Here is a 26,160-nt window from a genome sequence, read left to right as displayed (position 1 = left end):
TAAGTCACACTTGGACAAAATCTAATCATTCCTATCTATTAATTATAAACAGCAACTATACCAGCGTCATTTTTGTTCAAGTTAAACAAATAGTGGTAATTTAGTAATAATTTTAATTATCCTCATTAGATGCAGTAAGTAAAATAAATGTTCATTTGCCTCCATTCTTATGTAATAAATTTAATTAAGAAGTCTGTGAAACAAAACCCTTCTGCAGCAACAAATGTAGCAATACCTTCACGTAACCTAAACTGATCATTTGTGATCGACGCACAGGTTGTCAATAACACGGCCAAAAGTCCTGACCAGATCAGTTTCTTCTAATGAGCAATGAAGAGACTTTAAAGCTCCTTGTTTTGTGATTGATGCTAATGTACCCAAATTTCTTATTTGATTTACATGACTGGCCTTTAACATCCATGCCTCTCCAGTGGCTTTCTGGAGCTATTCAGCTTTGTTTTAACGATGTCATTATTCTTGGAGCCTGTTTTGTGATGTCAGTGTCCATTACTGTGCCTTCCAAGCCAAATTAGTTAATGACATAAGCTTATTTGGAGGAGAGGCACGTAAAAAACGAGGACAGTCATAACAAACAGCTTTCCTCAGATGACCTGCTATTATGTTCCTAATTGTCCTCCTTCTCAAAAACGCACCAGCACACACAGGTTTGTTCTAATACTCGTCTTAGAGCAATACAAGTTTGACAAGAACAACAAAAAAAAAAAAACGTCATACCAACTGATACATTCTGACTCACTCTTACAAAGTAAAATCAACGGCGTGACATTTGTTTTCAGTGGAGCTTAAACTTTTAGAGGCTCACCGGCTCCTCCACTGAAAGCGTGCCAAATTATTTTTTTCTTTCAAGCACAGCTTACTGCCTCCAGCAAATACGAAGTCAAATTTCGAATAAATGGAAAAGTACAATTTTCACTGTGAAGTGATTTGATTTGACATGTACAATTGTTTGGCAGATTCAAGTCATGCAAATCTCTTTTAATGCCAACGGGCCTCAGAAACAGTCTTGATCAGACATGGCTGCTCTGGCACTCTTCACTGTCATGAAACTAAATCCTTTTTAGGAATGCACATAAAAAAAAACACTGCACGGCAGGCTCAGCTGTAATCTTTGAACACCTCCGATTTCTGCTGCATCTTCACATCATGTTGGACTACCACAAAAACAAGGAACTTGACCTTTCCATCATTTCTGTTATCAGTAAATATTTAATCATCTCAAGTATTTTGAATTGTCCGTGAAATCAACCTTTAATGTACTTTCCAGACCATAATATTTTCAAATACACATGTTTAGGTAACAGTGGCTTTTGCCGGTATGAAGCAGATTTGTTGATAAGAACGGCTCAGCCCATCAACACCTTGTCCTCAATCTTTTTGATCTTCCATAAAAACAGAAAACTGAGAGGTGAAACACGAGTGGCGACCTGTGCCAGACTATGACCTTGCTATAAGTGGACGTTCATAAATACACAAGACGCTGCATGCAGACAGGGTAACAGTTCAGAAGAGGCATAAGAGCAGGATAAAGAACTCTATTATTAGGCCGGTCATCAGGACCTAAGTCCTGCTGCGTTTGGCTGCCCCAGAGGCATCTTAGTAATTTGGATGTGAAGTGAGTCATAATTGTTACTCTGACAGGTAGGTGCATAGATAAAATAACAACTACAGTTCACAATACTTTGTACACAATACCAAAGAAATTACATTGAATTTGTTTTGGAGTCACAATGATAATAAAAAAAAAGCTGGAACATTAAGCCTGCATGATCAGGTCATAAATGAAATGTCATGGTAATGAACTACTTTTGTTTAGCCCTGATATGAGTCAGCTTATGTTACAGTAAATACAACCTTCTTAGAGATGCACTTGAGGTGAAAGAAAAAAAAATCTTGTTTTGTTGGCCTTAATCTTTCTAATCCATCTCAGGCCTGTATTTTCAGCACATTCTGTAACTATTTCTGTTCTGTGATATTTCTCAGAAATGTTTTCTGCTTCTTTGTACTCTGCTCACTTGAGTTAATTAGGCCTGTGAGGATACCGCAACTTTTCAACCTGAGCGCAAAATTTCTGCCCAAAAACATTTATCAAGAGCACAGGCTTCTCAAAATAAACAAAATCTATTACCAGAGGAAGGAAGGAAGGATGTTGGTTGCTAAACAACATTTCGCAGAATGCGTCATAACGCTATAATGAGACTGCAGGGAGTCTTTATTCTAATACAGGCAATGTAGTTCACTCTTTGAGGCCAAGACAACCAGAGGAAAGGCCGTGGCAGATAGACTGCAGCCTTCATTTTGCTTCTTCAGGTTGATGATAAGGCTGAGGTATTGAAATTATTTATAGGACTTTTCTATGACAGTGCATCTCACTTATCTAATCTACATAAATACAGTATCAACAAATGTTATGATGCAGCAGATCTGTTAAATTTGTCCAAACATTGTCATGTGCATGAGGGACTAAGATTTTGTAATACTTCTGTGAATAACATGATGCTCTAACACTGGTATGAAATAAAATAATAATAATTTAAAATGACCAGCAATAATTAACCTCAGAATGTAAATAACTGAGCAAATACAGACAGTTCTTCAGTATGTGGTGCCCTTAATGTCACTAGTTAGTCTGAATGTGAGCAATACACACAAATTCAGTCGCTTCATCCATTCACCTGATTGTTGTTGATGCTTGTTTGTCCCAGGCCGGTGTCGGCCCCAGAACCAGGTGGTGCTGGGGCCCTTTTCTTCTTGGTCTCAATCATGGCAGACGTCCTGGGGATATCCGTGACAGACTGAGACTGCCCCAAACAGCTGGGCCGAACCTCCATAACGCGGGTCCCTGACACCGAGGACAGACCCTGTGGGTATCAAAGAGAATAAAAGTGGGTAAAAATCTGACTGACAAATACTAAAAAGTGCATGTGATCAAAGAGCAAATGCACAAGTGATTTAAGTCACTTTCTTCTGATTTTAAACTAACATTGAACTACTGATATACAAACCTATAAACCTTTCTAGACTTTCCAAAGCTATTGCAAACTTCTCTCATTCCCACAAACTTGGCATACATCACCCAGTGTGTGCCTAAATGCTAAAGGAGTTATGGTTTACTCTCAAATCATTTCAGAGTGCAGAGTGCACACAGCCAAACTCTTGACTCCCCTGAATTTCCTCTTCAAAACCTGAAGTCAAGGATCTCTTGAACCTGTCATCTTTCTTATAGAATTCACTGTACATAAAAATAGCATGTATGGCCACCAGAAGTTTCTGCCACGCACAGTTCAAGAATTTGTTCAAAGCTGCGTATAGTTTTCACGCAGGGACAGTTTGTTTGAGGCTCACTTCTTGTACATCTGATGTAGAGTTGTGCAGTGTGCCATGCTCCTCCCTCTGGCTCCCAGAAAAGGTGGGAATCACCATGGCAACTGCCGACTCTTCAAATTCTGACTCACTGGATTTTATATCATTCAATTGTTTTTATCATTTTTAATAATTGTTTGTCTAAATATTCCTTCTTGGCTACCCACATTAATCCTGTATAATTTCAGCAAGTTCATATTATATTATTAAATTACAGTCTCAGGAAATTGAAAAATCTTACAATTATACAATAAAACTTACAACTGCAATAAACAATGATAAACCACATAAATACTGGCTTATAGCCCAACTGTTAATAACATTTATTTCAAAACAGTTCACTGCGAAATGTGGTCATGATAAGCGATGACTTAAGAGTTAAGTTACAGTAAGGCTGACATATGTATTAAAAACTTTTTCAAAACACAAAACATGCACGGAAGAATCTGATTTGTGAAGACAGCATCTATTTGTCAGTCCTGGCAAATATTCCAATACTTATTTGATCAAGCTGAAAGTGCAAGCTTCTTTTTAAAGGGTGGCTGAATCCTGACTAAAAGCATTTAGACCCAAAAAATCATTTTCAGTATCTGATCAAAGAGAGCCTTAAGTGCTCCTGAAAATCTGAGCCTTCCTGCGGCTCAGCTTGGTGCAGAGCCTTGGCACCAACAGGGGCGCCACACCAGGGTGTACAGCCCCATATAATCGAAGAAAAGTGTTTGAAAGAAAAACTATTGATGAGTTCAGGCAATGTCTGAATACAACATAAAAGACCAAAAAAAAGGAACATTAAGTTCAGCTCATTAAATAAACAGGGTCCCGAGTTAAAACATGTCATGATTGGGGAGCCACAGAAACACAAGTTAAAAGAAAACTAAGTCTGGAGAAGAAAAGTAAAGTTCTTGGTAAAAAACTTTGGATCACCAAGAGACAGACGTAACAAAACAGAAGAGCATAACAGCCAGAAAACATTGAAGTTTTATGTGTTTTAACAGCATGTCAGGATGGGTGGAGATTGCAGCGAACCCAATGCTCAGATTCATTCTAATTCCAAGAATAAAAATAATTTATTTAAAATAAAAGAAATAAAAATAAAAGCCGATGAGGCAGCAAAATGAAACTAAATACAAAACAAAAACTAAATCTATAAATCTATAACTTGTCTTGTTTGAGGAAAACAAGACGGCGAGAGAAACACGACAATGGACCAGCGAGTAAATGGAGGAAACGACCAGGTTTTAAAGCAGAGCGTAATTAAGGGAAGTGGGCACAGGTGAGTGATTATTAGCTAGGAGCAGGTGGCAGAAAGCAAGAGATAAACTGAAGAGAAGTAAATGATGACAGGAATGAAAAGACAAGAAACCAAAACTGAACAAAGACAAGACTAAGCGTAAAGGTAACTAAATAACAAAATAAAATAAACAATAAACCCAAACGGAAACATAAATCAAAAACACGAAAACCCCAAAACCTGACAGCGAAGGGACGATATTGACAAGGAATGATTATTATTAGTAACACGTGTATTACATCGCAAAGCATAAGCAATACGTCTGAACAGAATCCTAACTAAACTGAAACAAAGTTGGAAAACCTCTTGAAAAATGAGTACAACTGTGTTGTGTCTGAACAGTTGTTCAGTGTGCTGCATGACTGATATGTTCACAGCCTGACAGCTGTAAGAGGAGGGCAGAGGAAGGTGAGGCAGGCTGCAGACAGAGACTGACAGAACATAAAAAGGAATGCTGGAGGAGAAAACTGGCATGATTTCTATTTGAAATCCTCCCAACAAAAAAAAAGCATGTTTTCATATCACCAAAAATATCTTCTTCAAAGTAAAAAAATTCACATGAACTCTATCTGACTTTTTCACCTGCTCTCTCCTGCTTCTTCGCCCCAGAAAATAATCTGAAAAATTCAAAACGGCGAGCGAGTAAAAAAGATCAAAAAGTACTATGGCAGTTGGGAGTGGGGGGACCCGGGTTCACAGAGAAGTCATGACAAGAATGTGAGTAACATGCAGGGATTATAGTGAATATCTGCAGAACTATGAGCATTGTCTACATACTCTATCTGTATCATTCAGTGAAAAATGTAACTCACTACAAACCACACAGGCAAACAAATAACACAAATATGTATTATTACAACCAAGTAAATTGATACATCAACTTTGCTTTAAACAAGAGTACTTCTTTGTATATTACCTTTAAAAACAAACATCACTTTGCTCCTGTGGGAAGCATTAAATCAGGGGTGTCCAATCCTGCTCCTCGAGGGCCACTATCCTGCATGTTTTACTTGTTTCTCTGCTCCAACACACCTGATTTGAATCAATGGGTGATTACCAGGCTTCTGCAGAACATGAAGAGGTGATTTAACCACTGAATCAGGTGTGTTGGAGCAGGGAAACAAGGAAACTATGCAGGATAGTGGCCCTCGAGGACCAGGATTGGAGACACCTGCATTAAATCATCCATCTTTGACTTTTCTTTTTTCTGTTACACCTTTGATCACACCTAGAACCAATAACTTTTCTGTATCTGTAACCAACCTAATGGGGACAAAAAATAATAATAATACACATTTCCTGAAGCAACTGTGTGAAAAGTACTTTAAAGTTGCAAACAGCTTCATTTTTGCCCCCTGTTGAGAGGTGAACAACTAGCTTTAGATTGTGTGTCTGTCTGTAAGCAAAATATCTCATAAACCACTGGACAAATTTTACTGAAATGTTCAGAAAAGAAACATTGAATAAACATCTACAACCAATGATCTTCTGGAGTCAATCCAATTTAAAATAACTGCTACAGTGAATCATAAGCAAACACAACAGGGCCTGTTATTCAGTCAGTTTTACAGATATTGAGCTACAATTTGACATGGTGGAAGCTAAGTATCATTCACCTAGATGTTATTTACTTTAAAAGAACTTGTGAAAGTTGCACATTTAAAAGACTGCAAAATATAAAGTTATTATATTATAACAAAACCTTCTTTAAAGCCTTTAGAGTCAGTAAAGTGCCGAGAGAGGAGATAAATGTTCGCACAGAAAAGTGAATGAAGTAAAGTTCAGGCAGAGTTTATTTTCTGAAGAAAGAAAGAATTTAAAGATGCCAACAACAGTAATCTATCTTTACAACACATGTGAGGGAATTCCAACTTTAGTGGAGGACGATTTAGAAGTAAGATCTGAGTAAGAGTATTCAAATAATTATCATGGATTGGATTGTTTCATAAAAAATGTATTTTTGTGAAAAAGAGGACAATTAGGAACGTTTTTGTCACTGAGTTGCATTCCAGAACATTAAGAAGTGAAATTATATAGTTTATTCAGCTTTCATTTTAAACAGTAAGCTTCTTCTCATTTCATTATTAGCAATATTAAGCCGACAGGGACCGATAAGGATTTAAAGATGAACAGAAATTATCAAATCTTTTTTTTTAATGTAGTTTGCGTTTTTTTTGCGAGCAAACAGAGAGGAGCCCTGCTTGTTATTTGCTGGTCAGAAATGAGTGCCACCATAAATGCATTATAAAGCTGCAGATTGGAGGGTGGGACCTCTAACGTTTTTCTTAGTTATTAGGAGATATTAAGCAACTTTAGGTAGATAATAAACATGAACTCTGATATCTATTCAAACAATGGGGATGAGGCAGAAGTTGACTTCTTTTTTTTTTAATGGATTTGCTTCAGAAGCAGTAACACACAACCACAATGAGTTTTGACCATGTCGGTGTTTCCAAGATCATAAACTCTTACACTGACCCACACAGCAGTTCAGCCCTTAGTGAACAATTAGAGATAAGAGGCAGAGCTTTTAGTGCTAATGTTTATAAGGTAAAGTAATCTGATGCCTGCCTTCAGGCTGATAACACAGTTTGTGTGTGTGTTTTCTTTGTGCACAAATCCACGTGTGGCCTGATCACAATCCTTGACTGAAAACAATCATATAAACAAGAAAGAAAATAAGCTGCATAAAGCTCAATTATAATAATGATACGACTCAAATCAAAATATGTTTGTAGTAAATTTTAAAGTTTTCTTTTCAACCATAAAATTATTATTTAAACAAAGGAAGATATATAATCAGAAACATTTGATGAAGGCAATAAAAAGAACATAACACCCTAAATTGGTAAAAAGACGATCATAGCCGTGAAGATGCTCAGCAGTGAGGAAATTAGAAAAAACAAAACAAAACAGAGGAGACAGGAGGGTGGGGTCGAACCAGAAGCCTTGAACAAAGAAGAGCCAGCCAGTGTTTTTCTCAAGCTAATACAATCAAATCCTGACATGATTGAGTTATGGCTATAAGAGAACACGAGCTTCTAGCTGCGCATCTGCTTTACAGTGGAGTGGCTGAGGAGAAATGTATTCTGGTAGAAAAACCTTTAACAATACAAATAAAAATATATATATTTTACACATTTTAGGTTGTTAGATGATAAAAAAATACCCCCCAAACCTGGTCATCATAAATCTACATTCTTCTGGAAATTTGAATAGTGCTGGCACTTAAAAAAACAAAAGTACAATTACCAATTCTTAATATTTATTGCCACAACATCACCAAATATGATCATTTCATGTGTATTTTATAATTGTTTAATAGCTTCTATGAGAAAAAAAAGGGAAGATAGTTTAGCACCAAGCTCAACTGGTTACCCTTTTTTCTTTGAGTCCAGTAACTAATGTGGAGACGACTGCTGCCCTCTGGAGGACATTGTTAAACACAACAACAACTAACTAAATATTGCTGTCCAGGTACTGAAGGTATAGTGACAAATTTTGTTAGGATACCAAAGGTAAACCACAATCTTTGTCAAATCTAAACACATCATAAAGGTGGTGATTGTGGCTGCATAATTCAACTTTTTGTTTCGCATTTTAGTCCAGGGACACACAGCCACACCTAATAACACACATACCATTTACAAAACAAGTCTGAACTTCTGTTGTTGCGTTAATGAAAAGGTGCTCTCAGTAGCAGTTAGCTATTTAGATATTTGAGTGTCTGAGACAAAGTTTATAAAAACTTCCAGCTTCTCATGATGGTGCCTCTTGATAACAAGAGATAGTGTTCTAGTAAAAGAGCAAACATTTTTATTAACATAATAACAATAATGCCTGAATGTAGTGCAATCAAACTCTCACAGGTCCATCAGAACTATTCAACAGATTTAAACATGTTCCTAAATGATCAGTTAGGCAAAGCTTTGTTTTAAATAACCGCTGTATGCTTAGCATACCACCATGAATTGGTGATATTTAATGATATATCCACTAAATATCCTACAAATGGCAAATATGGTGAATGCACCTCCATCACTTTCACACCTATGTCCAAAAAAAAACAGTAAGAAAAAAATAACAGGAAAAAAAGATCTTGATTGCATTTTATTTATCATGTAAATGTATTGCTCAAAAAGCTTGTTTTTTGTCTACTGTGGAAAAATGCGAATAAGGGGAATAGAAACAACTTTAAGAAACTGCATCTGATGTGTGAAAAGGTTAAAATGATTCACTAACTTTCTTGTCTGAGCCAGCACAGCGTGAAGTCACATGACTGAACATTTTCCTAGATATAATACTATATATATATATATATATAGTAATTTCTTTAGAAGAGATCTCCCCATTTTCCACTTTTGGATGCATCTCTTTTTTATTAATAGTTTTAACTTTTTTTTAACCTCCTTTAACATGCATGTTTTAGTCTGCGGGAGGAAACCGGAGTACCTGGAGTAAACCCACATATACACAGGGAGAACATGCAAACTCCACACAGAAAGACCCCAGCTCAGAGGGTGAACCTGCAACCTTCTAGCTGTGAGGCAACAGCTCTAATCACTAAGTCACCGTAATAATAAACCTTAGCAAACACAAAAAAATGGCTACAACTCAGTCATTTTTACAGATATTTGGCTCAAATAGGGTGTGGTGGAGTGATCTCCAACACAATCCAGTATAATCTAGTATAAATTCAAGTCTTCTGAATCAAACTGACTGTAAAATCTGTTCATAAGCAGCCATTTAATAAAATCACAAGACGAATGTAAGCTTGCTGTTGCTGGTTAGTAAGTAACCTTGTTATTTCACAAACCCATGGCAGTTAATGGTTTAAAGCACTGATCAAAAATGCATAATATAAGTCACTTTCATTTCACTTTTGGACTTTTGAGAGATAAGCTAGTAGTACTTACATTGGGTTTTATGTCTGTATTTAAGTCATCCATGTCCACAGATCTGGTCTCTGTCTGCAAGTGAAAGGCAGAAACCAGCATGCAGCATTCAGTTGTCCAAACATGCATTTAGTTCATCACAATTATTAGTATTTATAAATACCAAACAATTACTTCACAATTTAGTAATGTATTTCACACTCTCATAAAATCATGGTATTTGACGTTGCCGCCATTTTTTTCAGGTGAAAGATTACCATTGTAATGATGCACAAGAGTACACATATTTAATGGACATCTGCCAGATTTTTAAAACAACTAAAACAAAAAAAAAGCCTGTAAAAATGACAAAATATGGAATGTGTCTTATTGGCATGAGGTTTACAGACCAAATATCATTCCATCAAGCAAAATAATAGACAAACACATTTTCTAGTTTTTGTCCCCTTCCAGACTGGCTTAAATTGTCTGGGAACGTACTTCAAATCTGGTTCTGAAAAGCTAACCCCACGGTAAAGATATTTTGGATATTTGCATTTTATTAGTACACTTTTCACCAGAAAAAAAAATTGATTTTAAAAACTGGTTTAGGTGCCATAAAATAACTCCAAAAGCACACTGAATTATTTTAAATTTTACCTTGGATTTCTTTCTGCTGAACTGGAAGATATTTAGGAGGCCTTTCTTTTGAGGTCTTCCCAAACTGGTAGTGCTGGAATAAATAGAATCTAATACAAAGAAAAAGAAAAGCAGGAGGAGAGAATATGGCACTATTAATCACGATAATAAAAAGAACTTGGACTAAGGTCATTCTGAATTCGTTTTAGATTTCTATTAAAGGTAAAAGACAAAATACTCCTAAACGTATAAATCAGGGTAAAATATGAGTGGTTCTGTGGTAAATGTTAAATAATGAGTTTAGATTAAAATCTTTCTTCATTGCAAGCTAGATATGTTTTTACATTAAATTATTGTAAATGATTTATTTTGCATTATTTCTTTGTTATTTTATAACATTTCTGTGTAATCTAAAATCTTTCATATAAACGGTCTGAATTGCTCAGCCTTCTCATACTCGTCAGCAGAGGGCACCATACATTTATTATTTTCAAAGTCCAGTTCTAATCTTCATACCCATGAAAGCAGCACCTAAGAATGAATCACAAGAACGTTGTTTTATGGCAGGAAAGGTAAACTAATGATTTTAAAATGGCACGGCTATTAAACTCCGCCCCCCTGAAGTCAGTTAGTTCTTTAAAAAAAGAAGAAAGAAGCTAAGCTGATATTTCAGCATTTAAAAATTAGACACTGGTGAAGTATTAAAACAATAACAATGCTAAAACCAACTAATAGTTTTATTAGAGTGTAATAACGAACAAGCAAGGCCAAGACAGGGTTAGTGAGAAAGCAGCTGTGGATTGGGGTTTTAGTACGGACACTAAGACGACACCAAGGACTAATACCTGAGCAGTTTAGAACAGGGGCAGAAGCCATTTTAGGCTGCAAAACTGGAAAAAAAAAATCGAAAACACAGTGAATCATTAATCTTTTTTTACAAGACAAACAAACCAGTCTTTTGTATTTACTAGGTGGTGGCACAGCAGGTAATAATTAATCCAATGAGAAAACGTTTAAATATTTTATTCAATAATAACACCACCCACTAAGTTATTTGTAGCTAGTCTCTACTGAAATATTATTAAACAAGCTAAAAATACCAAGCCAGATATTCCTACTTGGAATAACTTGTAAGGATGCCAAAATCTAATGATTATACAGAATTTAACCATAAAATTACATCACAGTGTGCTTGTATCATCATTCTGTGTAACACAAGCTTCTGTTTTAGATTGCAGTTTGCACAAAAACAGAATCGATATCCACACATATCTACATCACTGGTTGTGGAATGTCAGCATGGTAACGAACCAGAAAATCCAATCTTAGATATTATTTTAGGTTCTTGTTAGAAAAAAGATGGCATATCAAAAATATCCAACCTCTTGACCAAAGTAGTTTATTCTCTGAAAATATATTCATAAAATCAGTTTGGATGTTTGAATATGTTGTGCTGTTTTTGTGGTCACACTGTATTGTTGTAATTCATTGCACTGGAGGCTCTTTTCATGGTCTCCTGCATGACTGATTGAAGCTACATGAATGCTAGTGTTTCTCTGCCCTTTGGTAAATCACAGCATCTCTTATTATCTGTTGTTTATTTGTTTTTCTTCTCACTGAATTTAATTGAACATTCTGGAAGAGACCATAGTGTGAATGTGATCAATTACAAACTTTCTTTTTAAAGAAAACATTATCCTCTTGTGACATTTTATTTTTCTGTAGAACATCTTGAGACTGAATAGTTAAATAGACAGAAATTGGCCTCTACACAGTCTAAATAATCAAACTAAAATGAAGCTACATTACTGGTTGTCCACTGAGAAGTTCCCCCACAACCCTTAATAAAAATCAACATGATATACAGTATATAGGATAATGGGATTAAGGTTTACCTAGACTCTGATCATGCACATAGAGCTCCTTGATTCCCAGATCGGTCAGAGATTTGTCCAGTGGTAGTTCGTGACGGCTGACACCGTCTTTCAGAAGCAGAACATGTGCGGGGTTAAAATCACACTTGTCACAGATGACTGGTATCAAAGCCTGGAGTGGAACCAATGGGTTGACTCGAACCACAGCCTTCTGGCTGCCGTGGTAGTTCACCATCAAACGCACTGTTTTCTGATGAACAGAGGAGAGAACAGTGGAGAAAATGATTGGCTAAACTCCAGTGGCTGGATCTGATGAAAGTCTAATTAAAGCCAAGTGTGGTGGTCAATGCACAAATCATCGTTATGCAGTTACACAACAGGAATTTTCCTGGCACTGAAAGTGTACAACACTGCAGGAAGTTGGAAGGACATCCACTGCTTACACTTTTACGACAAAGAAAAGAAACGTCATTACATCAAAATGAAGTGCTGGTATGATCCAAGCACTAAACCAAGATCATTTGATGTATTGGACAAAACAGCAATATTTTGAGCAAACGTCTTTCCCATGCAAGTGTAGCAGCAACAGCCCTGTGAGGGACATGCCATAGAGGAAATGACACAAAACCACCAAAGAGAACAGACAGACCTAACACTGATGTAACAGACTTAAAGGTTCAGTGTGAAGGTTATGGTAACATTTATCAACATAGCTCCAACCAACTAAATGGGCCCTTATATCACCATCTGCTTTAAAGCAGATAAGAAAATCCACAGATGCTGCTATAAGTGTGAAAGCAGTTTTGGTCCACTGTTGAATTCTAAGCAAAAATACACTGATTTCTATTCTGGGACATTTTAGAGTCAAGAAAATGAGCTCAATCTCACCAGATAAATAATCTGTTGTAATAATGAAAAAAAAAAGAATATGGAGAAAAGGAAAGATTATCTTTGCTGGGGTTGGAGACACTGAAAACAGTGATAACTTTACAATTCATGGATAGATAAATGAAAATAAATCTCCTATTTGGATTGACGATAGATGTGTTATGAACCACTTTATTGGTATTTGGAACTTTAAACCTTTGAGCTGTTTTTTTTTACAATAAATTAAATATTTAAGTTTGTTCAGTGTGCTTCTTGAAATAGGCACACGATGTGTCTGTAGTTTGATCACTTAAAATATTCTTTTTCAGTTTCGTTTTTTACATTGCTGAAAATTAAGCAACTTTGTTTAAGTTTGCTTCAAAAATCAGTGTTAAATCTAGCAATAATTTGGGCAAACACCTTTTTCTTACAGGTTAACAGCAACAACTTTGTGAGTGATATGTCATGGAAATATGGTGACAAATGCACTTAGACAGCAACATGACGAGCACGTTGAGGGAAGAAAACGTAATTTGTGTGCACTCATTCAACTAAAACTGGGTAATGTAGTAAGATAGACTTTGTGTTAACTGGCCTCAGTCTTTGTTATGACTGCCTACCTCCAAAAGCAAAAGATGGGGAGTAAGGTTTTTGCCTGTGAATTTTCACAGATACTGAGCTAAAATTTGACATGAGAGTCATTCACAATCACAATATGACATCATGCATAACAATAAATTCAAGGTTTGACCAAAACAGCTGTAATTGCATCATAACATGATCTTAGTTTAAAACTCTGGCATGAAAGGCGGTGGGTGATATGCATTCATTCAAAGAATGCTAGGCGGTTAATTAAAAAGCTGTTTTCATTCATTTAAGTTGTTTTGAGGGCGTGATGATGATGGCCCTCAGGTCACATCTTGGCCATTTTGCAAACTTTATAAGCCAAAGTAAAATTTGTAACAAGTAGTTATAAAATGTGCCAAATAAAGTCATTTTTGTGTTCTTGCATATCAGGAATAGAACTATATTTAAAATAAAAATGTATGTAAATATGCAACCCACTGGTAGCTCTTAGCTACTAATGGGGTTGGTACAGTATATATAGAGAGAGAAAAAAATGAAGAGACTTGTGGCAGACATGTCTGACAGTTGGTTAAATGCTAACAGTTGATGAATGTAACACAATTATTATTAATATTTCAACAAGACATATTCATGAATGGAAGATGGTAAACAGTCTGACAGCAGTTTAACTGCTAAAACAGGTGGTCCAGTGAGTGGAGAGAGAAACTGAACCGAAAATGATTGACAGCAGTGACTGAAAGAGTGCTGGTCTCTGGTCTGAGGCCAGGTGGGGTCAAAGGGAGGCAGAGCAGCCAGTGAGCCCTGAGAAGAGCAAAGAAATAATGCATGGTAACTAAAGGTAAGGGACTTATCAAATATTCAAACTGCTAGCAGACAGAGAAGGAGAGGCAAAGAAAAAGGAACAGACAAAGAAACAGGTGCAGAGGAAAAGGAATAAGTTTAGAAAAAAATAATGATCTGTAACATAACGACAAGAGAGAAATACAGGGAATCCAAATTGGAAAAAAGACACCTACAGCAAACAAATAAATAAACAAAGCCAAAAAAGCAGGTCAGTTCATTATCAAACAACTTCCTACCTTAGCATGAGCCCTTACTGGTTTCACTGGCCTTGCCTTCTGCCAGTGATGAATGGTAAAAAGTAGAGAGGGGGGAGAAACATTGCATAAGGCCTAAAGGCATAAGGATATGATACATGCACACCACAAAACTTATTATTGTGTAGACAGTGTTGCTGACTACCATTTGGACAGCATTCTTCTTCAAAGAATTGGATTACTTTTGTGCATTGTCTACAGAATTCTAAAAAAGACGTTTGGTGTTTTTAAAATATGAGCAAACAGGTACTGTACACAAAAAAGACGAGAATTTATGCTTGACATGCTAAATTTAAAAAAGGTGAATGTTTTTATTAATCAAAAATAAAACTTAATGCGCAAAGGGCATCAAAAAAGTAAAAACAAAACAGATCCATCAGAGGCGGTCTTCATGCAACTCACCTCTGGCACTTTGGGCGCTGGTCTGCGTGCCACTTTCTCCTCCACAACTTTCTTCTTGATGAGCACCCTGGTCACGTTGAAGGAGCCAAGCAGGGCGTTGGGTTTGAACCCCAGCGAGTGTCCCTCGGGTGACAGAAGCTCCAGGGTGTGAAGTGATGGATTCAGTTGGTGGCGACTGCACAGCTCAACCAGCAAGTCCATCAGAGCTTTACTGTGAGACGGGAAAAGAAAGAAGTGAAAGTGAGAGCGAGTGTGTGTGTGTGTGTGTGTGTGCGCGTGTAGGGGTGTGTGTGTTCATGTGTTTGTATATGTAAAAGAAGGTACCATGGGGGGAGAAGGAGAGAGACAGTGAGGGAGGAAGAGCAGAAGATTAAGTTACAGCATTAATCTGGCTTTAGCTCCACAAAACAAAGATTCACTCTCACCTGATGCACTTAAAACTGATCCCCGCTTAAACTGATCAACATAAACATTGTCCCTTTTTTTTCGGCCTGCCATGACTGGTGCTAATCTTTAAAGGTTTTTGAAAATTTAAATTCAGTCAATATGTTGCCCAAAATAATAAATGATCTGAGCTGCAATAGTAGCACCTGGATGATTTTTAGTTATACTGTTAGCATCAGTCCATACATGTTTGTTTTGCAATATGTACAAACACAGTTCTACAAATACATAAAACAAATGTAGCATCTTTTAGCATCCTGTTAGTTTTTTGTGTGTGTTAAGAAACATTATCCTAATTGAAATGAAGCTGTAAGAGTTTGTTTAAGTATAAAGATTAAGAATAGAAAATTATCACCATATTTAAAGATTATATCAAAATTAGTTGGTATCCTGTTGGCTTTGGGGTATTGGTTCATGATCCTTTTTGTCAGTATTATGGTGTTAAATATCCCTGCCAGTTAAGGTCCATGTCCATAAAAAGTGTTACTAGGCCGCTTTAATAAGTAAGCCGCCCCCAACTTTCTAGTTCTGTATGCAAGTGGAACTTGTTGCAACTCTGTGGACAGCTAATTTAACCTACCCTGAAAAACAACCATCACAATTTAACATGTAAGAATCGTAAAAATTAGAAAAAGCAAATCTTGCGTGAATCATATGAAATCACTAACAGGAGTTTGTTTCAGTTCAATGCCTGAAAATGACACAAAAGAAAAAGGGTGAAGAGGATGGGGACTGATTTGCAAAACGGGAATTTTTGAGCATAGAAAAACTCTTACACCAGCAATTTCTTTTGCAAGGATTTACAAACTCTACAAATAGACTACGGTTCAACAGAGACTTCCACTTATCAAATACCAAAATCCAAACAAAAACCCTAAAACAACAGCAACAAAACTGTAGCAGGAAAAAATAGGTGCTCTGTTGTCTACTGATGTCCATAACTTTGTGTCGTCTGTTGGAGGAGCAGGTGATAGTACTACCTGTTGATCTTCAGACAAAGAAACAGTCTCCAATGTTTTATAGACACATCCAGATCAGATTACAGATCAGAGAGGCGACACCACAAAGAGAATCATTGTCAATCTGTAACCCACAGACTATCACTAAGGAGAATATCTGAAACCATTAGGGTCCAAATCTGCTCTGTTTCAGACGACTGTATGCATCTGTTTCAAACAAGGCAACAGATACGGAAAATATAAACCATACATGCATCCAAATCTGTTCAACCTCTGCTTTGAATTTCTATTTTTACTGCCTTTGTACTGATAATGTCATCTTCTGTTATAAAGTCATGTGAATGGAGAATCACCTCTCTTTAGAACAGTGTTGTATTTTCAGTGCCAGCAGAAAAAACGTTGGCACTGAAAAGCTGGCTTTGTGACAGGGGCATAAATGACACTAAATCTAATCTTAAGTAGCAGCCCTTTAAGATAGTGGTGTGTGTGTATGACATCTTAGCCAAATCTTTTATCTAACTAACAAGCTCTAACAACGTTAGTAAACATAAAATAGTTGTACGTGTTAAATGAAGAAATTTGCTTCAATAAATGAAGAACAACTTGAAAATCAAACCTAGTGTTCTACCCTACTGAGAAGTATAAGAAAAATACCTTCTGGCCTGAAGATTTTGCACGGTTATTTGTTTCTTTTTACCAGAGGCATTTCCAGTTTTCTGGCTCAGACAGAATCTCATTAGAGAACAAGAGCACTAGCAGGTCAGCTGACCACTCTCTGGGACAAAGCACGAGCATGGGTCCCCTTCACAAGACCCCACTGCAACAACAAAAGCAAGCAGCTCCTATATTGTTTGTCTGATTACTAACAATGAAGGTCCTCTTACATAATCTACTTGTTTAGTGGAGCATGTTCTTGAATGTCTATGTTTATCAATTCAGCTAATACTATATATAAATGGGGTGTTATAATTTAGGAAATAAACAATGATTACCAAAAGATTTTACAAACAAATTTGCGTGGAAAGGGAGAGTAACGGAACCAATCTAATGTGAATTTGAGACAATAAATGCTTACTTGTGTGACCCTATTCATTTAACTCACCTTCCATCTTCTGTTTCAAAACTTTGGTGCCCCTGTGGCAGAGTTAGGAGGAAATCCACGGTGGGCTTCAGTAAGTTCTCCTTAGCATCCATGGCTAACGTCCCTCCCCCATCAGGTGCAGAGTTTCTGAATAAGTTACGTGGAGCGGGCTGAGGGACCTGTGGGGGAGGTGGGGCATGGGCCTTCATTCTCCTCCTGGATGGAGACAAGGATAGAAAACATACAGTGTTTGTTGCTGCCTTCTAGATTGAGCATAATGCATATTGTAGACAAATGTTCACAAGATGTACTTTATTATTTAATTAAAACATTGATCAGTCCATCACAATGTTTTAAAATGATAAAACAGTATGTGATTTGTTTAGTAAAGCAGCTTCTTATCAGGCACAATATGATCAACATTCATTAGTTTAATAAATCTCAGGAAAAGGAGATTTGTTTTCCCCCATCTGACTCATATTTTGTCCCTCCTGAGTTCAGTCTCAGTTACATAACATCTAAGCCTGATAAATAAAACCCACTGCTACCACCTCAGGAGCAGCCTGAATACCAATGACAGCTCTTTTCTCTGTGTTTCTGTCTTTGGCCACAGCCTTTTGCTTCATTTCGGTTATAAACACACACACACAGACATTATCAGTTCGCCTATCAAGATGTTCCAGCCTTGAATAGCTGTTGATTCTTCGTGGTCCTGAAATGACTCACAGTAACAATCTCATCATTACTAACAACGGCCTCTCGTGAATCACTCTTATGTCGACTACCTCACACTTTTCTCAAATACTGTGGTGGCACATAGTTCCTGATGTCAAACAGCATTCCAGAGATAAAAAACATTGAGCAGTCCAACTTTGGAAAACACGATCCCTTGCCAGATTTTATTCTAGCCCTGCATAGCTTAATAGCAGGCACTGTGCTGTAAAATATTTACCACCCACAACAATGTAACTACCTTGTAAAACTACCATGTAAACATTGGGTTTATTAATTTGTAACTGCCAAAACCAACTAAAAGAAAAAAAAAACACAATTTAGACTTTTACAACACAACTTCTGGAGCATCAAAACTCATAGTTGCTATTTTTACGAAGTATGAAGCTATTAGCTGTCTGAATTACAGAACATAATACATTTGGTGTTTTGACAATAGTTCTATGAAAACCCACAAAGACCCCATAAAGCTTCATATGTTGGGCATGTGAATGATGCCAGTGACATGAAGGCAAGAGGCAAAAACAGCTGATCATACAGTTTTTGATACTTCTGTATTAAAATCATGGCAAAAAGCCAACCACACATTTTAGAATACATCTTTTTCTAAAAAAAAAAAAAAAAAAAAAAAGAGTATGACCCTATAAAGAGAGAAAAAAAAAACACTCACTTTAAAAATAATTCTTCAGATCAAATATTCCAAAAGGAGTTATCTTGGCTTTATCTCAAAACCTTCACAAATCCTGTTCCAAGGATCCGGCACACTCAAATATAATGTGAAAGAGTTCAATTGTATAATCCGGTGTCCTTTTAGGTTCTCCTGCCCAACGCAAAGGCTAAAGCTGAACTGAAAAATAAGAATGCACACAAACATCAGACGAGAGCGGACTCTAACCTGGCTAAGTTATTCATTAACATAAGGTGGAAATGAGCAAACTCCTACCAAGAGGAGGGTCATTAACTCATATATGCAGAGTGGTTTACTGTGCTTATGTCATGGGTATGATAGGCTATAATTAAAGATCCGAAGCCATGATCAGAATCTAATTAGGAGTCAAATCACAGAGCAGAGTATATCTTATAATTCAATGCAAACTCTCTGCATAAAAGTGCTCCTATAACATATGGTTTACCAAAGAGAAATATAGAATGATATAGTTTACTACATAGTTATTCTTATGATAGCTTATAGACCTGTAAAAGTGTGAGAATTTGGTACTTTCCAGGAGGGTCTTCGTTTTTAAAGGTAAACAGAAGTGAGCTCTGTGGGTCTGTGAGACTGGGTCTTGGCCAGGTTTAGCACAGTGAGCTAGTATCCTCCTCTGTCTCTCTCTGTGTCCCTGCAACGTTTCACTTTCCCCCCCTCTCCTTTCCTCCCTTAAATATGGACAAAGACTCCTTTAGGAAAAGTGTTGTCCCCCACAGAGTTGGAATCAAAGTAAACAATGAAAAAGAGCAAAAGAGTAAAAGAGACGCTAGAAGGAAAAGCAGGAAACCCTGCTCTGGCACAGGGGGGCAGTAAGTGCTGTGCTGCTGCAGGGACTGAGTTACAAATGGCCTCTCTTTCACACAGACACACATTTATACACACACACACACACTGAAAGCTGCTAATGGATCTTTCAGAACCACTCAGTTTCTTTCACTTGACTAAACAGCATTACCAAGGATACATTTCTACCTCTGGCTTCAAATAAATCACCTGCTCTCTTAATCAACCCTTCCTTCTTAAGGTTTGAGATAGGTTTATTAGATATCATGCACAGACACTCAATCAGAATTCACAGATTTAAAAACAAAAAAACTGTTTTAAAGTTCCACATTGAAAACAATACCTGCATGAAAAATCAGTCTTGTTAAATAAATTTTATAATAAACCGATGGTGAATTCAGCCCAAACTACCAAAAGATGCTCTGTGGTCCCATTATTCAGAACCAGAACATGTGATCAACAGTGTAAAAAGAGGAAACAACCAGAGTACACCATCAACAGAAGTGAGAATCAACAAAACTTGAGATAAATTTAAAAAAGAATCTGTTTGCAGTGGAAGACAAGATGTGTGCATCTACTTTTAATGTGTTGAAATGATGAAATCTAATTACTATTTAACGTCTCTTCACTTTATTGTGCTTTCCATGATAGACACAAAACATTTATGTTGCAAATTTCTAAATAAAACTTAACCTCTTAAAAGCAATATGGTGAAAACTGATAACATATTGTACGGCTATAAATTAATTTCATTAATGACTTTAAAGGAGCAAAGCTCAGAAAAGGTTGTGCACCCATTAAAAAAGATTTATTGCTGTGGTCAGATAGCCTTGGACTCTCAGTTCCAATCATCCTTGAGTGGGAGACTAAACCAAAAAGTCTGAGATAAAGGATAGAAATGTAAAATAACACGCCTGGTTCTGTCTACCATGAGAACAAAGGTAAAAAAAATATTTTGTGTAAGCCATAGACTTTTACTGTGTACAAAATGATTCATGACTATTACTTGAAATAGCCACGACTATAAAAAAAAGAATATTAAGTATCAAACGATCCAAACAATATTTGGAAGAAACCCAGATTGTGCTTTCTCTCCCTGCAACTCAACAAACGGAATCAGATTATTTAAACAAATCAAGTTTGACAGTAAGCAACCACATTTTCCTGGTTACTGAGGAACTTTCTGTAAAAGAGCTGAGATAAACAGAAAAGCACAGTTATTATCAATAAAATATTAACTCAAGTGAGAAGAAGGTAAAAAAAAAAATCACCACACTCCTGGTCCATAATAATTTATTGCTCTTTAGGATCAATTAGGTTGCTTACATTTGTTCATCTTTATCTGCAGCTTTTGTATCAGAGATCATTTGTGATTAGCTCATGTTGAGTGCTCTTCTAATAGTCAAAGTGCATCTGTTTCACACCCAAAGGAGAGAAATCTATTTACAGTAAAGTAAAAAAAAGAATAATATCAATGGTCAAGTCAAAAAAGGCAGCAATAACTAAGATGATGCTACCTGTTGTATGGTTTATGGTTTTATTTTATTGATGGTTGTTGGGTTGGCCTTTGAACTTTCAGCTCCACCCATCTTCAAGCAAGACAATAAAAAACATTGTTTAAGAAAAGTTAGGTCTTTTCTATCTACCTTACATACAAAGTAAAAACATCTTTACATAAACTTTCTATAAATTGTATATACACTGACTTACGACTGTGAATTAAAAATATTAGGGATTATGAGGGAGATGCATCAGCGTATAGAAACATCAGAACGCAAACATCCACTTCAAAACACAAACCTCCCACTGTAAACACACTCATACACATCAGAATAAAAAGAAGCCAGAGTTGACACCGCCGTGCTTCACGTCTTATTGTCCTGTTGGACGCGATTCTGAACACATTCAGGACAGTCAGGTTCTCCCCTCCCTCTGAGGTCCCACATAAACACTGTGCTGCTATCCACCCGGCATACCTTGAGGTTGCCATGGTGTCCCCATGACAACCTATATTTACACCATTTGACTGCAGATGAGAGCAGACTCAGTTTAGCAGCAGCTGCGGACTGAGTGTGCTGGATTCACTCTCACAAAAGCTTAGTGAGTAAAAGGCACAAAAAGGAAACACAAATAAGAAGAAATGAAACAGAAGATATTGTGAAAGATGTTCTGGTGTAAGTGTGAGCGTTTGAAGGTACATAAAACCAGCAAAGCACTTGTTAGCCATTCCTCGGCACACACCCTCCTAATTCAGCATATGTTTAGATGCTCATATTACTTATCATGTGTTTAAAAACCTCACCCCTGCTGGTTTTTAATGTCAGCATGGCCTTCTGCTGACAACATTTGTCTGCTGCAGACCGTCACAACAAAGTAAAAGGTTTTTTTTTGTTAAAAGTTTGCTGTAATAAACCACACACAAAAAAAAAATCTGAAACATGAGTAGGGAGGTTGACAAATACTGGATAAAACCCTAAAATATTGTATCTCATGGGATACTTTTGCTCCTTTTGTTTCAGTCTAACTCCTATATGTAGTAACAGATATCAAAAGTATGATGTAGTGTACGAAGATATGAGACTGTGTGTCACATTTCAACAGTAGCAACTTAACTCAAACAGCCAAAGTTGGAAGAGAAGTCTGACAAACAGCTTATCAGTCTCTACAAATCAAAACAACAATTATGGAAACCACTCTGGTCTTTCTCTTTAACCCCAAACTTAGGAGCAATTAAAAAACTTTCTCGTGGCACCACGTTCTCAAGTTTTGTTTTTGCTAACTTTAAAAAGGGATTTTAAGTACCTAACACTCCCTCTAAATTATTTGCAGTTTTAATCTCAAAGACAGATTGCGATGACCTCAGGTTGAGTCATTAGGAATCAAGCTGTATCTATTTCACACCTAAAGGAGGAAGTCCACTTACTGTAACACCACTCACTCTGCCACACCTTTTCAAGCCTCTCCTCTTATATACATGTAGTCATCTTGTCCACTTGTGACCAGTGACAAAGCAGCCAGGCAGCACCAGTTAACACAAAACATGTTCCAGGACAAAAATAATCCCCCCAAAATAAAGCCAGGAAGCAGACTTAACAAGACCCCATGACCAGCTGGGAAAAACCTGTCTTTCTTCCTTCATGAACACTTATTTTAACACTTAAAGGTGACTCTTTGGTCAAAGTACTACTCTGTTTATCTGGAAATATATCCTCCGTTTCTTCTTCAGCAGACTATTTATGACAGATTGGTCTGAGTTAAAATTAATCAAAAACATATGAAATGATTTGAATCTGTTTTAGAACAACTGTAGCAGGAATTCATTGTTCTATATGTAATAATCAGATATTTCTGCACTTAACCCATAAGATCATCTATTTTTGCAACAAAATATTAGCTTTTATGAGTATAGCTGTTGTATACCTTTTTATGTTTCAAAACCATGGAAGAGTATATCAGTCAGAGATAGACCGATTAATCTGTCAGCCAATTTTAATCGGCCACATTTAAATGGTCGGCAGCTGGCTCTTTATGAGCACATTTAACTGATTTCCAAATAAGATGATGAAGATGCAGCAGCAGCTGCTTCAGCCAGCTTACTGGAGTCCACAATTTAGTTTCTGCAAGTGAGAAAGCTATTTTATATGTGTACAAGTTCTTCTAAGAGATGTTAAATATACATTTATTTAAGTTAATCAATTCTACATGTATTTGATTAACAACGTACAAACTACAAATTGGCCCAAAACTGGCCATGTAAATCAGCCATTGGCTGTCCTGATTTCTAAAGATCGGTATCGTAGTTCGAACTCTAGTATCAGTGTCAATAATTAGTCTTAAAAAGGTTAATATGAGTAAATATTTTTAATTTAACCAGTTAAGCATTTAGAGGGGCACACAAATTATTTTATTTTATTGTTCTCCAGCTGCAAAATGAGCTAAGCTCCTGGGTGACAACCAACCCTAGAGGAAGAAAGGGAAGGAGGGATTTAAGAGGTCGATAAGAAAGGAAAGAACAGGTGACTCTCAGGTGGCACGAAACCTCTATGGACCCTGTGTAATAGAATAAAGGAGATAAATGGGTGGAGTTCAAAACTACAGGCAAAAGGAAAGAGAAATAAAATGCAGAGGCACAACAGTGAGAAATCATAATTAGTCTGTTCTCCATTCCCTCGGCTGCTTGTTCAATTACAAAGAGCTGCCACTGGAGAGACTGGAGGAAAACATTTATTTTGTGGCCTTTCATCCTCCCACTTCCTTTAGTTTATAAAGATATAATAACTGTAAATAAGTGTACAGTCTCACAAAGTCTGAGCTTAGAGTATTTCTACTCAGATGATCACCACAGAATTGATCATTAGGACATCAAGTTTAAAGTTTTTTGTTTTCTTAAAGTTACTTCCTGCTAAATTACATAAATGTTGCTGCAAAGTGGTTATTATATGTTCTTCTTTGGTATACACAGAAGCTGCAGTGACCGCTTTAAAACGTGTACATTTCCAACAACCTGTTGATCCAACTTCACTTGGTGTGTGAAGAATCCACCCTGTCTGTATGCGCACACATGCAGTCTGTCTGTCTTCCTCTTTGACAACCACGCATACCACAGAGACTAACATATGACAGCAGGCTTCCAGAAATAAATCTGTGCAGCTGCTATGAGCTGCACAGAAACAGACAAAAACTGTCTATCCTCCACATTAAAGTATGTCTCCGTTGTTAACAGTGCCTGCCGGTGCTTTTGTTCAGTAAGCACAGAGGTTGGCCAACAACAAATCTAATAGGGTAGTGGTTCCTAAGAAGCACAGCAGTCTATACATAAAGCAAGTGTAGATATTTAAAATGGTTCAAATGTAGCACAGTATAGCGTAGAGAGAATATTCAGAGCAGAAGAACAAACCAAGAATCCATTAATTACCTTTTTGTAATTCTGTGAGTGTTTATTTCACTTTTGAATAAACACTGACAGAAATCTTCCTAATTGGTACTACAAATGGTAGCACTATCATATTTTATTGAACTAATAATATACACACAGGTCCTTCATGAGAAGCCTAAGAAAAGGCTAGACTGTATATTAATTTATTTAACAGGAATATTCAGTGTCTGCTTTAAAACCTGCATCCACACCCCCTCTATTTAAAACAGGACACCCAACAAAATGAATGCAGACATTATCAGCAGCTGAACACAGCTACGCAGATTCTCAAATGCACGCTTTCTTGTTCATCTCGAATTTCAGAGGACATTAATTTAGCCCATCTTAAAAGAAACCTAAATTTCCAGCTGTGACCAGATGCATAGACCTCCCCGTTTCCTTAAAGGAAATACTGTGTAGACTTCAAAAACAGTAAGACTCCTTTCCTCTGCGATGACCTCAAATGCTTACCATATGAACCTCCATCTGGGAAAAGACAACAATAATTTGAGTATTTAAAGACACTGTGTAGACTGCAAGAAACAACGTTTAAATTCTATTCTAAGACTGACGTGGTTATTTCAGTCCAGTAGGTACAGTATCGAATTAATAAACATATCCAGCCTCAGCTGGTAACTGACCTCCTGCACTAATAACAAGCACAGTTCAGTCCAGGGCAGTAATTACCTCTGGGTGTGTGCTGAGGATGAACAGTTATATGTCATCCCATTCTGCGCTGCATAAAATGTGAAATCTATATTTAAAACTGAGTATGTGCAAAAAAGAAGACAAAAAAGCACCACAAAGATCCACATAATTCTAACAGTATATCAAGCAGTGGAACAGTTGGCAGCATGAGCTCAGATCTTAATGTGGGAACCGTGCAGTTTTATTTTACTTTTAGTTGAATTTCATTTCAAAATCACAAACTAATACATGCCATGACTTTTACACCTAAAAGTTACATTTCTCTCAAAAGGTTGTTAATTGCAGTTTATATAAAAAGTAAAGATAAATGTGTCAAAGAGGAGGAAATTGACCTTTCAAAATTGTTAAATTGGCATTTCAAACGGTTCCATTTTAGGACCACTGCTTTTCTGCTTCTATATTATGAACTACACAAAAGTTGTGAAGATGTTCGGTGCCAAAGGTAGATATATTAGTAAAAACTCCACAACGCAAAGAATATTTAAGTGTGTGTCTGATCTGGACCAGAATTGTATCATTGTGTTTTACAATCAGACTAACATTTATGCTGTTGTTATTAATCAGAGTGAAATCCAAAAAGAGTTGTTATAGAATCAAACCTTAAATACAAGACTTACATTAGGAAAAGGGTCTCCAACCACTAAAACCAAACTTTATGGATTTTGTCTTCAATTTTGTCTCATCATATTTAGATGTGTAGTTTTTTGTTTTGGTAGTTTTACATATTCTTTAAGTTTAACCCACTAACCCACTGGCTTCTAAAGCTATTCTCATAAAAGACAGGCAGAAGTACAGAATATTTATTTAAACCTTCCC

At 36.7% G+C, this 26,160-nt stretch overlaps 1 protein-coding gene across 9 annotated transcripts in view; it reads right to left on the bottom strand.

Annotated features, from left to right (window-relative positions):
* cobl (cordon-bleu WH2 repeat protein) overlaps positions 1-26,160 on the bottom strand; it is a 51,647-nt gene that overhangs the window by 21,843 nt on the left and 3,644 nt on the right. The window contains exons 1-9 of one of the 9 annotated variants that reach the window (XM_017409983.3): positions 18,900-19,073; positions 17,519-17,713; positions 15,014-15,224; positions 14,594-14,632; positions 12,081-12,309; positions 11,031-11,075; positions 10,207-10,295; positions 9,589-9,642; positions 2,694-2,879 (exon numbers count right to left, since the gene is read on the bottom strand). In XM_017409983.3, the coding sequence (XP_017265472.1) occupies positions 2,694-2,879; positions 9,589-9,642; positions 10,207-10,295; positions 11,031-11,075; positions 12,081-12,309; positions 14,594-14,632; positions 15,014-15,224; positions 17,519-17,706 (1,041 nt within the window). In that variant the 5' untranslated portion in view covers positions 17,707-17,713; positions 18,900-19,073. Of the gene's footprint in view, positions 1-2,693; positions 2,880-9,588; positions 9,643-10,206; positions 10,296-11,030; positions 11,076-12,080; positions 12,310-14,593; positions 14,633-15,013; positions 15,225-17,518; positions 17,714-18,899; positions 19,074-26,160 lie in introns of those variants that run through there. The other 8 variants (XM_017409982.3, XM_025004550.2, XM_017409986.3 and 5 more) reach the window with 8 other exon arrangements.

Source organism: Kryptolebias marmoratus, linkage group LG16 (genome assembly GCF_001649575.2).
Source record: "Kryptolebias marmoratus isolate JLee-2015 linkage group LG16, ASM164957v2, whole genome shotgun sequence".
Classification (NCBI taxonomy): domain Eukaryota; kingdom Metazoa; phylum Chordata; class Actinopteri; order Cyprinodontiformes; family Rivulidae; genus Kryptolebias; species Kryptolebias marmoratus.
The sequence above is the reverse complement of the archived record's forward strand: the minus strand, read 5'-3'. Positions and strand labels throughout refer to the sequence as shown.